This window comes from Panthera onca, chromosome C1 (assembly GCF_046562875.1).
Source record: "Panthera onca isolate mPanOnc1 chromosome C1, mPanOnc1 haplotype 2, whole genome shotgun sequence".
In the NCBI taxonomy this organism is placed as follows: domain Eukaryota; kingdom Metazoa; phylum Chordata; class Mammalia; order Carnivora; family Felidae; genus Panthera; species Panthera onca.
Genome location: NC_138346.1, coordinates 33,893,483 through 33,903,851, shown reverse-complemented (window position 1 = coordinate 33,903,851; position 10,369 = coordinate 33,893,483). Strand labels below are relative to the sequence as shown.

Here is a 10,369-nt window from a genome sequence, read left to right as displayed (position 1 = left end):
CACTGCAGAACATTTAGCATCTCAGGCCCCTGCCTGCTAAATGCCAGCAGTGGTTCCCGGTCATTGGGATAACCAAATGCCCCTCCCCCACCTACATCTCCCAAGTAACCCCCTCTGGAGATTGCAAGTTGCCCAAGTGAGATATGCAAAGGAATCTGGAGATTTCCGGTATCTGAACTCAAAGCAACAACTACCATAAAAAGGCTTCATGTCCAGTTGAGTAATGCTGGAGCTTAGCCAAGGAAAACGTCACAGGTTGCTTTAGGTGACCTAGATGACTCCCCTGAGTCTGTTAATGGTTAGTTGACAGTGTAAGGCTTGCATACCAGGAGAAAGGGAAAGACACTTTCTAAAAGCAAGATGAGTACTATAACCAAAAAAATATCCCAATATCGCCCCTGCTCCTGCAATCAAGACTTGAAATCTGAGCCTAGTCCCTTAAACCTTCCCCTCCCCCCTCCCGCCCCCCCCCCCCGCCCCCCACCTCAGTGTGTGAGCACTGCCCTCAGCAGTCTCTGCCTTGTCTAGGCTGGTTTAAGAGACTTCACTTCCCTGTGCTGCCATAGCAACCAGGAAACAACCTCTGCTCACAATGAGAAGGATGGTGCCATGGCCCAGATCTGTAGATGCACAAAGCCGGTAACAGAGCAACAGGACCAAGGGACAACAAGGGCACAGGCAAAGAGAAGAGAGAGAGGTTGCCCAGAGAGTAGACAATCCAGAGCTTGAGGAGTCTGAGTTTGCAGTTTATTTTTTTCTCCTGACAAAGACACACACTGTCTAAACTGTGTGGCTGGTTGTTATTAAGAAGCTGCTGTACGAAGGAAAAATGTATTTAATAAAAGGCCCAGTGTTTGTGGTCTTCTAGGGCTCACTGCTGAGCTCAGGAAATCTTGAGGTGTGACCAGTTTTCAGCCTTCAAAACCAAGATGAACTGCCCTTGAGAAGGGTGGTCAGGAGGGAAACATGTTCACGCTCTCTCTACTGAGCCGGGGACATGGGAAGTTGGTCCAGAATAAACAGAAGCTAGAAGTCTATTTTGAACCAGAGGTAAGTCTTACAGCTGAATAAAGGCATATTTTGGGGGCGGGAAAGGAATGCTCTATTTTTCCATTTGGGGCTGAGCCATGTGTGTTTTGGTTCCGTTTGTTAGTGAGGTGGTGGGGGTCACTGGTAGACTTCCCTTCCTTGGTAAAACTCAAGAAAATAAGAAAGTTTGCTTGCACATCAATATTGCCACTGGGACCTTCTTCCTTCCCCTTGGACACTAACTTACAGTCTCATTTGCTTTAGACTGAAGGAGATTCCAGATTGTCTAGAATTCAGATGGTTTGGTTCAAGATCAGAATTTCCATGTGGGTTCTAGGCAAGTTGATGGCTGTTTGGTTTTGAGAAGTTGTCCTCTGTGATTGAAATGTTGCGTATGTTCATGCCATTTCAATGGCTTCCTTGAACTGTCTGAAATTCAACCCAGAGGACTCATACTTAACATAGGCCAAAAAAAATTTTTTTTTTAAACAATAAAAATAAATCTCATTTTAGAAGATTTTAAAGAGGTGGCAAAATTCCCTTGTACTGGAATTTTATTTCATTGAATCCTGCCAGGAATAAGAAATCCAGTGGGGTTCTTTGAAAATTTTTGGATCATACAGAGATTTCCATTGTCTTGGTAGTTTGTCGTGATATTTGACCTTTGCTATGTTAAAAGACATATAAAGTTTCAAAGGACCTCTGTAGCCAGCAGCATTCACTTACTTACAAGATATGCAACTACTTTATAGGGTCCTAAATAGCCAAATTAGGTAATGTTACATAGCATCTGGAATGTATAGAAATTCTCCCTGTGTACAGTCGAAGTGATGGTTGGAACGGTTTTCCCCTATTTAAACTGCCAGCTAGTCCAGCTCTAATTTCAAAGTTATCTGCTGCCCTTGATGATTCTGACTACTTATTTGCATACTAGGAAATTTTAACTGGCCTGTAGCCTACACTCTACCCTATTTAAGACTCCAAGCATGAATGGCTCTCCTGAAAGTTGCAGAGGGTAAAACAGAACAGAACTCTGCTCTGGGTTCTACTAATTCTGAGGTGTGGAGAATAAAACCAGTTGCTAAGAAGAGTGGTTGTGTTCTGTGACACCATGGAAGCATTCAGAGAAAATCAGTCACTAAAAAAATGTCGGGGTGCCTGGGTGGCTCAGTCAGTTGAGCGTCTGACTTCAGCTCAGATCATGATCTTGTGGTTTGTGAGTTTGAGCCCCAGAACTGGCTTGCTGCTGTCAGCACAGAGCCCACTTGGATCCTCTGTGCCCCCTTTCTTTGCCTCTCTCCTGCTTGCACTCTCTCAAAAATAAACATTTTTTAAAAATAATTTAAAAAACTAAAAGATGTCAAACACCTTGCACAAGTAGTATTGCTACAAAGGGGCCTTGGATGAAGGTGGTTTCTTTCCATTGCAGGATTACTTGAACTGGAAGTCCCCAGAAGATTATGTCCTGGTCAGCAAACCGCAGGATGACGGCATTGCCAACCAGCACACCTGGAGCCTCTTTCTTCCTAAAACATTCAGTACTAGAAAAGGAGCCCTGATCCTCTACTCAGAAGGTTTAGCCTTATCAGCATGGACACCCGAAGGGAGGAGAAAAGGCCCCTACCGCTCCAAAGGCCACAGGAAGAGGCTGGGTTTTGAACTGCACACACTCCAGGACCTCAAAGAAGCCATCCTGGCATACGGAAGGGGACAGGTAGGCAGAACAGTCCTGGGTTTGGGGAAGATGCTGGCCTGTGGGTCTAGAAATCCAGTTGTAGCTTTGGCTATAATTTCCCAGACCCTAGAGAAGGTATAAAACACTTGGATCTCCATTTCTTCATCTCTATAATGGGATTGTACTCTTGGCCTCATCTGCCTCACTCAGTTGTCAAAAGGCTTAAATGAGATAATGTATGTGAAAAGGCTCTGAAAGGATAAAGGGCTGTATTACCATCATTTTGTATTTTCCTTTCCGTTAGAGTAATACAAAGTCCTTTTCAGCTTCAGACAGATCCAGGCCAGCAGACATTTCATCAGAATCCTTGAAATCCTGTCTCATAGCCACAAGCATCATCATCATACCTCTGATGTTTTTGGCTTTGTGGAAATGAGAAGGAGAACATTTTAAATATTTACCTTGAGCCCTTCAGCATCTGCAGAAGTTAATGAGTTTTTCCATTCTGAATTTAATGTTAAGGGAAAATCCCTGTGCTCATTTTTCTGATTCATATGTTCTAACGTCTTATGAGATGTCCACATGGCCCCTGCTTTATATAACTGCATGCATCAGCCCTTTGGCAAGGCCATGTGAGAGTCTAGGAAGATGTATCACTTTATACAATTCTAGGTCATAGATGCTGGGTCACTCCCTAGTTGGTTTTTTTTTTTTTTAAGTTTATTTTTTGAGAGAGAAAGAAAGTAAGAGATTGAGAGTTGGGGAGGGGCAGAGAGGGAGAGAGAATCCCAAGCAGGCTCTGTGCTGTCAGCACAGAACCAGACATGTGGCTTGAACTCACGAACCTCGAGATCCTGACCTGAGCGGAAATCAAGCCTCGGTCGCTTAACTGACTGAGCTACCCAGGCACCCCCACTCCCTAGCTTAAAAGTCTGCTGGCTTCTCATTCCCCACAGGATAAAGTCATTGGCTACCTATACCAGGCTCTTCATGCTGACTTTCTCTTCCATATCCAGCCACATCTACCCCTTGTTCTTACCACCACCTGAACTGTGAACCTGAGACCCTACCCATATGAATAGCTTACCATTCCCCAAATACTCTGTGCCCTTTCCTGACTCTATGCTTTTGTATCTGCTTCTCCTGCTCCTGCTTACCCTTCAAAATATGACTCAGATGTCATTTCCTCAGTGACGTTTTCTCCACTTCTCTAGGCAGAGATATCCCATTGCTCCCTCCTCTGTGAACATTCCCATACAATCATGCATTGCCATTTATCACTTTGTCCATCTGTCACCATCTCCTTGAGGGCAGGGACCATGTCTAAATCATTTCCTGAAAATAGTGAGTACCCATAAATGTTTGTGGAATGAATAAATCGATCATGTAGGATACTTCCAGTGTTTCTTACATCATCTCCCAGTATCATTATTGGGCAACTTATCACCTACCCCACCCTAGGCAGAGCTTCCAAAAGGAAAGATTCCTCTGCTCCTTTCCTTCTTTCAAAATACAGAAAAGTATTGTATGAGAAGTATTTTATTTAATCTTCACAGTGACTCTGTGACATATGGTTTTTCTTGCCCCCTTTCATAAATGAGGGAACTGAGGCTCAGAGGAGTTAAGTGACCTGGCCAAGGTCTCAGAGCTAGTAAATGACAGAGCCAGAATTCAAACCTAGGATTGCTGACCCCTCCAGGGCAGGCATGCTTTGCACTTGTGCCCTATTGTCCATGGACTTGGAAGGGCCTCCAGATGTCACTGTGCCAGGACTTGGCCTGTTTGCCCTCACATTCATTCCTCACCTTTAACTTACTTTGCTCTACACAAAAGTAGGGTTGACCACAGACTATATATAATTCCACAAACATCTGTGTCAACTGGCTTCTAATTGAATTTGCCCGTGGGAGACACTGGAAGGAGACTGGAGAGAGAGAAGAGAAGAGCCAAGATATTTCTCCCCTTCCATTCTATCTGCAGGTGGTGAGGAACACTTGCATCACCTCTGTGGTCCAGCTCCCAACAGACAGGCCCAGTGTGACTCTTCACCAGGTTCCTCCAGCTGACCCTACCTGTTCCTCCCTCTGTCCTTGAGCCCAGGGATGGTGCTGGTTTCCTGATGTTACAAATCTCAGTGTTGCTTCACCATATTTCTGGCTTCTGAGCTCTCTAATCACCGGTGCAACCAAACTCCCTGAATTAAATTTTTGCTGTGTTTAAATACTTGAGTGGTTTCTGTTTTCCTGGTTGGACCCTGCTGTATAGGCCAACTTATTTTCAAGAGTAAGAATACCTTCCACAGCTTTCAGACACTTGTCAATATGGCTTAAATATTTCAGGCAGCAGGGATATTTTTACTCGTAAAGTAGAAGAGTCTATTTGGGGATGGCTTCATTTGGGTTAGACTTGGGCTCAGTGAAAAAGGGAAGTTCCTGTCTTCCTGTGGTAGCCACTTAACCAGATATATAACACACACCTGTAACGAAACAGAACACTGTATTCTACCACCAAATGGGTAGAAGAGAAATGGTGTGAAGAAATCAGAAAGAAAAGAACTAGTTACAGTGTAGAAATTTAAGATTAAAGGACATTGGGGCACCTGGGTGGCTCAGTCAGTTAAGCGTCTGACTTCGCTCAGGTCATGATTTCCCTATTTGTGGGTTCGAGCCCCGCATCAGGCTCTGTGCTGACAGCTCAGAGCCTGGAGCATGCTTTGGATTCTGTCTCCCTCTCTCTCTCTGCCTCTTCCCTGCTCATGCTCTGTCTCTCTCTCTCTCTCCCTCTCTCTCAAAAATAGATAAACATTAAAAAAAAAGATTAAAAGTCATTGTAGGTTGAAATAGGAGGAGCAACCTGAAGGGATTTGGGATTAAAGAAAATGAACAGCTTGGAAGAGGAGAGCTTTGTGAACTGTAGACCACCATCTGATTATGAAAACTACAGACTGGCAAGAAGCTTTTAAAATCTTAATATCCGGTGCTGGGAAGACTCTGGGGAAATAAGCCATCTCATACATTAGGAACACACATTCACAAGACTTTCTGAAGGGCATTTTGGCAAAAGCCTATATAATACTCTGATTTAGCATTCTACTTTTAGGAATTTGCCTTAGGAAATAATCAGAGATGTGCCCAAAGATTTATGCACAAGAATGTTTACTACAGGTTATTTATTACTATACAAAGCATTGAAAATAATAAACATCCAACAATGAAACATCAATTAAATAAATTATAGTACAGTCATATAATGGATTTGGGGTTGGGCAATAAAATCATGTAGTAGTCATGAAGAACATGAGAAAATATCCACAGTATGTTTTTAAGTCAGGTTACAAAGTAATATTCATATAATAAAAACACCAAAGTTCTTTAACATTTTTTGGGTATTTACTATGTTCCTGCCACTGCTTTAAGTACTTTTTGTATGTAACTCATGTATGCTTCCCATAAGTCCTGAGGGTAGGTACCATTATTATCCCATTTTAGAGGTGAGGAAATTAAAGCACAGAGAGTTTGAGTCATTCACTTAAGATTATACAGTCATGTAGATAATTGCACCAGAATTCAAGACTAGCAATAATAGAAAACATCATCTCTCTAATGTAATTCCAATTTTTAAAAATTAGTTATATAAGCAGAGGGATACATGTCAAATTTTAATGATGGGTGGTGGAATTAAAAGTCATATTTTTATTCATACATGCATTTTTACCAAACATTAATTTTTTAAGTCATGGAATTTTATGAAGTCATGGTATTTTAAAAATTAAATTTAAATCTATGGGTAATCTTTCATGTTTACGTGGATTCCCTGTACATATGTAATTAAATCAGATTTCCTCCTGTTAAAAAAATGAATAAAAAAAATTTTTTTGAGTAAAAATCTATGACTTTGAAGGAAGTAGACAGTGACAGAGAGTGAGGTTGACCCTCAAGAGCCAGATGAGATCAGGTAGGGAAATGAGATAGAAACAGTACTGTAATTTAGGCCCACCAATCACCACACTATCTGTTCCTCAGGGTCAGTATTTCCTTGTCAAAATAGTATATAGTTGAAGAGTTAAAAACACCACACTCAAAAGAACCAAAATGGGGGTGGGAGGGAAGGGGAGATAGTTGACAGAGTAGGACTGCTTACAGAAGGATCTATACTGGCTGAACTGTGAATCAGGAAACCTGCAAAATTCCAGCTCATTCAGACCTGTAATAATAGAGCCCATCACAGGGAGGTGCAATTAAGTTTTTAAAGCATCTCACATTATCTCCAGTTCCATATATGGACCTAATGACATTCAGTGGCAGTATGTCTGGGTTTTATAGCTCAACATACACTTATTCTTTAAATTTCTTTTTTTTTTTTTTTTTGCTTTTTTTTTTGAGAGAGAGAGAGCACTTGTGGGGGAGGTTGAGAGGGAGAGAGAGAGAGAGAGAGAGAGAGAGGAAGAGAGAGAGAGAGAGAGAGAGAGAGAGAGAGAGAGAGAGAGAGAGAGAATCTTAAGCAGGCTCCACACCCAGTGTAGAGCCCAATGCTGGGCTTGATCTCATGACCCTGAGACCATGACCTGAGCTGAAATCAAGAGTCTGATACTTAACCAACTGAGCCACTGAGGTGCCCCTTCTCTTTAATTTTCTTGATGGCCCAACTCTTAATGAGCAAAGATAAGTGCTAAATCAAGAGATTAGATGTCAGAGTTCTCACACTTCTAGATACACACAATATGTTGCTTTGTTTTTCAAAGAAAATATTGTAAAAACATTCCTAAAGTGATAATCATTTTTCCCAAGGGCTTTAATTCATTCAGCCTCTCAGTATTTAGAAATCAAATAGTGGGGCATCTGGATGGCTCAGATGGTTAAGCATCTGACTATTGGTATCAGCTCAGGTCATGATCTCATGATTTCATAAGCTGGAGCCCTGAGTCGGGCTCTCTCTCTCCCTCTCTCTCTGCCCTTCCTCTGTCTCTCTCAAAATAAATAAATAAAACTTAAAAAAAAATTTTTCAGAAATCATATAGCTATAAAAGCTAAACAACCATAGTTTGGGGTAGTAGGGTAGTATCTAAATGATAGTAATAATGATGCTCTTGAAACATAGCAGAAGCAAAGCATAGAGAAAGTACTTCTCAAATCATCAGAAATATTAAATAATTTTCACATTATTTTAGTATTTCATATTTTTTAAATGTTTTTTTTTTTAATTTTTATTTGGTTACAAAGAGTGTGTTTGTCTTTTTTTTTTTTTAACGTTTTAATTATTTTTGAGAGAGTGCAAATGGGGGAGGGGCAGAGAGAGAGGGGGACAGAGTATCCAAAGCAGTCTCTGCACTGATAGCAGTAAGCCTGATGTGGGGCTTAAACTCACAACCTGGAGATCAAGAGTCACATGCTCTACCAACAGAGTCAGCCAGGTGCCCCCAGTATTTCTTATTATATTTTTAGAATTTTGTAAATCTGGCGATATTTTTTAAATATCCAACAATGGAACATTGATTAAATAGTGTGTTAAAAATAATTTGTTTCGGGGCGCCTGGGTGGCGCAGTCGGTTAAGCGTCCGACTTCAGCCAGGTCACGATCTCGCGGTCCGTGAGTTCGAGCCCCGCGTCAGGCTCTGGGCTGATGGCTCGGAGCCTGGAGCCTGTTTCCGATTCTGTGTCCCCCTCTCTCTCTGACCCTCCCCCGTTCATGCTCTGTCTCTCTCTGTCCCAAAATAAATAAAAAACGTTGAAAAAAAAATTTTTAAATAAAAAAAAATAATTTGTTTCAAAAGTTCAATTCACAGAGCATCCCATATCTCTGTCCCATTGAGGGATAAATAGGATTTAGATTACTATAGTTGATTTCAACCAAGGATATATTGCTTCTGCCATCTTCCTTATACATGAAGATATGTTTAAGAGTAACATCAAATTTGTTCCACTTTCAGTATATCCTTATGCATTCTACACTGCCTAATTTTTCTCCACATCTCAATACTGAATGCTCCTAACTCTTCATTTGGTGTTTTCAGCCAATGTCCAAGCCATGAAGGCATCTTCAGGCTACTATTTTTCAAGTAATATTGTGAGAAATATATTTTTCTGTTCTAAACATAATGATTCATCATACAAAATAGAAAAATATAGAAAAGTAGGAAGAATAATAAATTACTTTTTGAACCAAAGATCAGGAAGAAGAAGTTCCCTTTGCAATAACCTGCTACTTGTTCAATGGTGTTCCTAAAAAGTGATCAGAGTTCGAATGGTTATCAACAAACTGTCAAGTAGGCACCAAAGCAGTGAAGGGGAGACAGAGTGATTTGACTGTACTCCTTCTGCAGAGTGTCCTCCATCTGAGCAGCTCCTGAGTAGTTGTACTTAGGAAAGATCAAGAGCAAATCATGGTTCAGCCATGATAATGAAGTCAAAGGTATTATCAATATCAATAACAGCCAGCACTTATTGAGTGCTTAATGTATGCCAGGCATTTTATCTACATAACCACACTCAATTTGCACAAGCCTATGATCTGGGTCTAGTTTTACCCCCTTTTTGTAGGAGGAAACACTGGGGCTTGAAGTTAATTAACTTGCCCGAAGAAGTTACACATCTAAGGGGTGGAGCTAGGCTTAGAACCGAAACAACAGATTCCAAAGCCTCACTCCTAACTCCCAGAGGGCCTCATTTTGAAGATTCCATATGCTCCAGAGAAAAGAATTATCTCTCTTGCTTTAACAGCCTTTTTAAAAAAGAGATCTGGCTCTTCCAGGGGTGCCTGGGTGGCTCAGTTGGTTAAGTATCTGTTGATTTCGGCTCAGGTCATGATCTCACAGTTCATGAGTTCCAGCCTTACATCAGGCTCTGCACTGACAGCACAGAGCCTGCCTGGGATTCTGTCTCTCCTCTGTCTCTGCCCCTACCCCGCTTGCTACTCTCTCTCGCTCTCGCTCTCGCTCTCTCAAAATAAACAAAAATAAACTTAAAAAAAAAAAGAGAGGGGCGCCTGGATGGCTCAGTCAGTTAAGTATCCAACTTCTGCTCAGTCATGATATCCTGGTTCATGAGTTTAAGCCCCATGTGGGCTCTGTGCCGACAGCTCAGAGCCTGGAGCCTGCTTCAGATTCTGTCTCTCTCTCTCTCTCTCTCTCTGCCCCTATTCCATTCATGCTCTGTCTCTCTCTCTCTCAAAAACAAGTAAGCATTAAAACAAATTTTTTTTAAAAAAGAGAAAGAGACCTGGGTCTTCCAAAACATGCCTTAAAACCATTTACAATTCTAGGAAAGCAAGTCAGATTTTCATCAAATTAATCCGGATTATAGGTAATATGTTCATAGTTAGCCATATATATGATCCAGTAGACTTCTATTTTTCTAGGCTTTATGTACTTCATCCACTGATTCCCACGTATACTAGATTGAGAATATTTATAATGGCCAACACATAACACTATTATATCCATCACTATTCTAAGTACTTTATGCTTACTATCTCATTTAATCCTCACAACAACTTTATGAGGGGTGTACTTTTTCATTGCTGTAAAATAGGCATAACATAAAATTTACCATTCAATTTTAAATATACAGTTCAATGGCAGTAAGTACATTCACATCATTGTACAACCATTACTACCATCCATCTCCAAAACTTTGTTTTTAACATTTTATTTTTAAGTAATCTCTACAC

The 10,369-nt window shown here is 41.0% G+C and overlaps 1 protein-coding gene across 2 annotated transcripts in view; it reads left to right on the top strand.

Annotated features, from left to right (window-relative positions):
- Positions 1 to 579: 579 nt before the first annotated feature.
- KIAA2012 (KIAA2012 ortholog) overlaps positions 580 to 10,369 on the top strand; it is a 108,082-nt gene continuing 98,292 nt past the window's right edge. Inside the window, exons 1-2 of one of the 2 annotated variants that reach the window (XM_060622975.3) lie at positions 580 to 1,050; positions 2,459 to 2,743. In XM_060622975.3, the coding sequence (XP_060478958.3) occupies positions 967 to 1,050; positions 2,459 to 2,743 (369 nt within the window). In that variant the 5' untranslated portion in view covers positions 580 to 966. The remainder of the gene's footprint in view (positions 1,051 to 2,458; positions 2,744 to 10,369) is intronic. The other variant, XM_060622976.3, reaches the window with a different exon arrangement.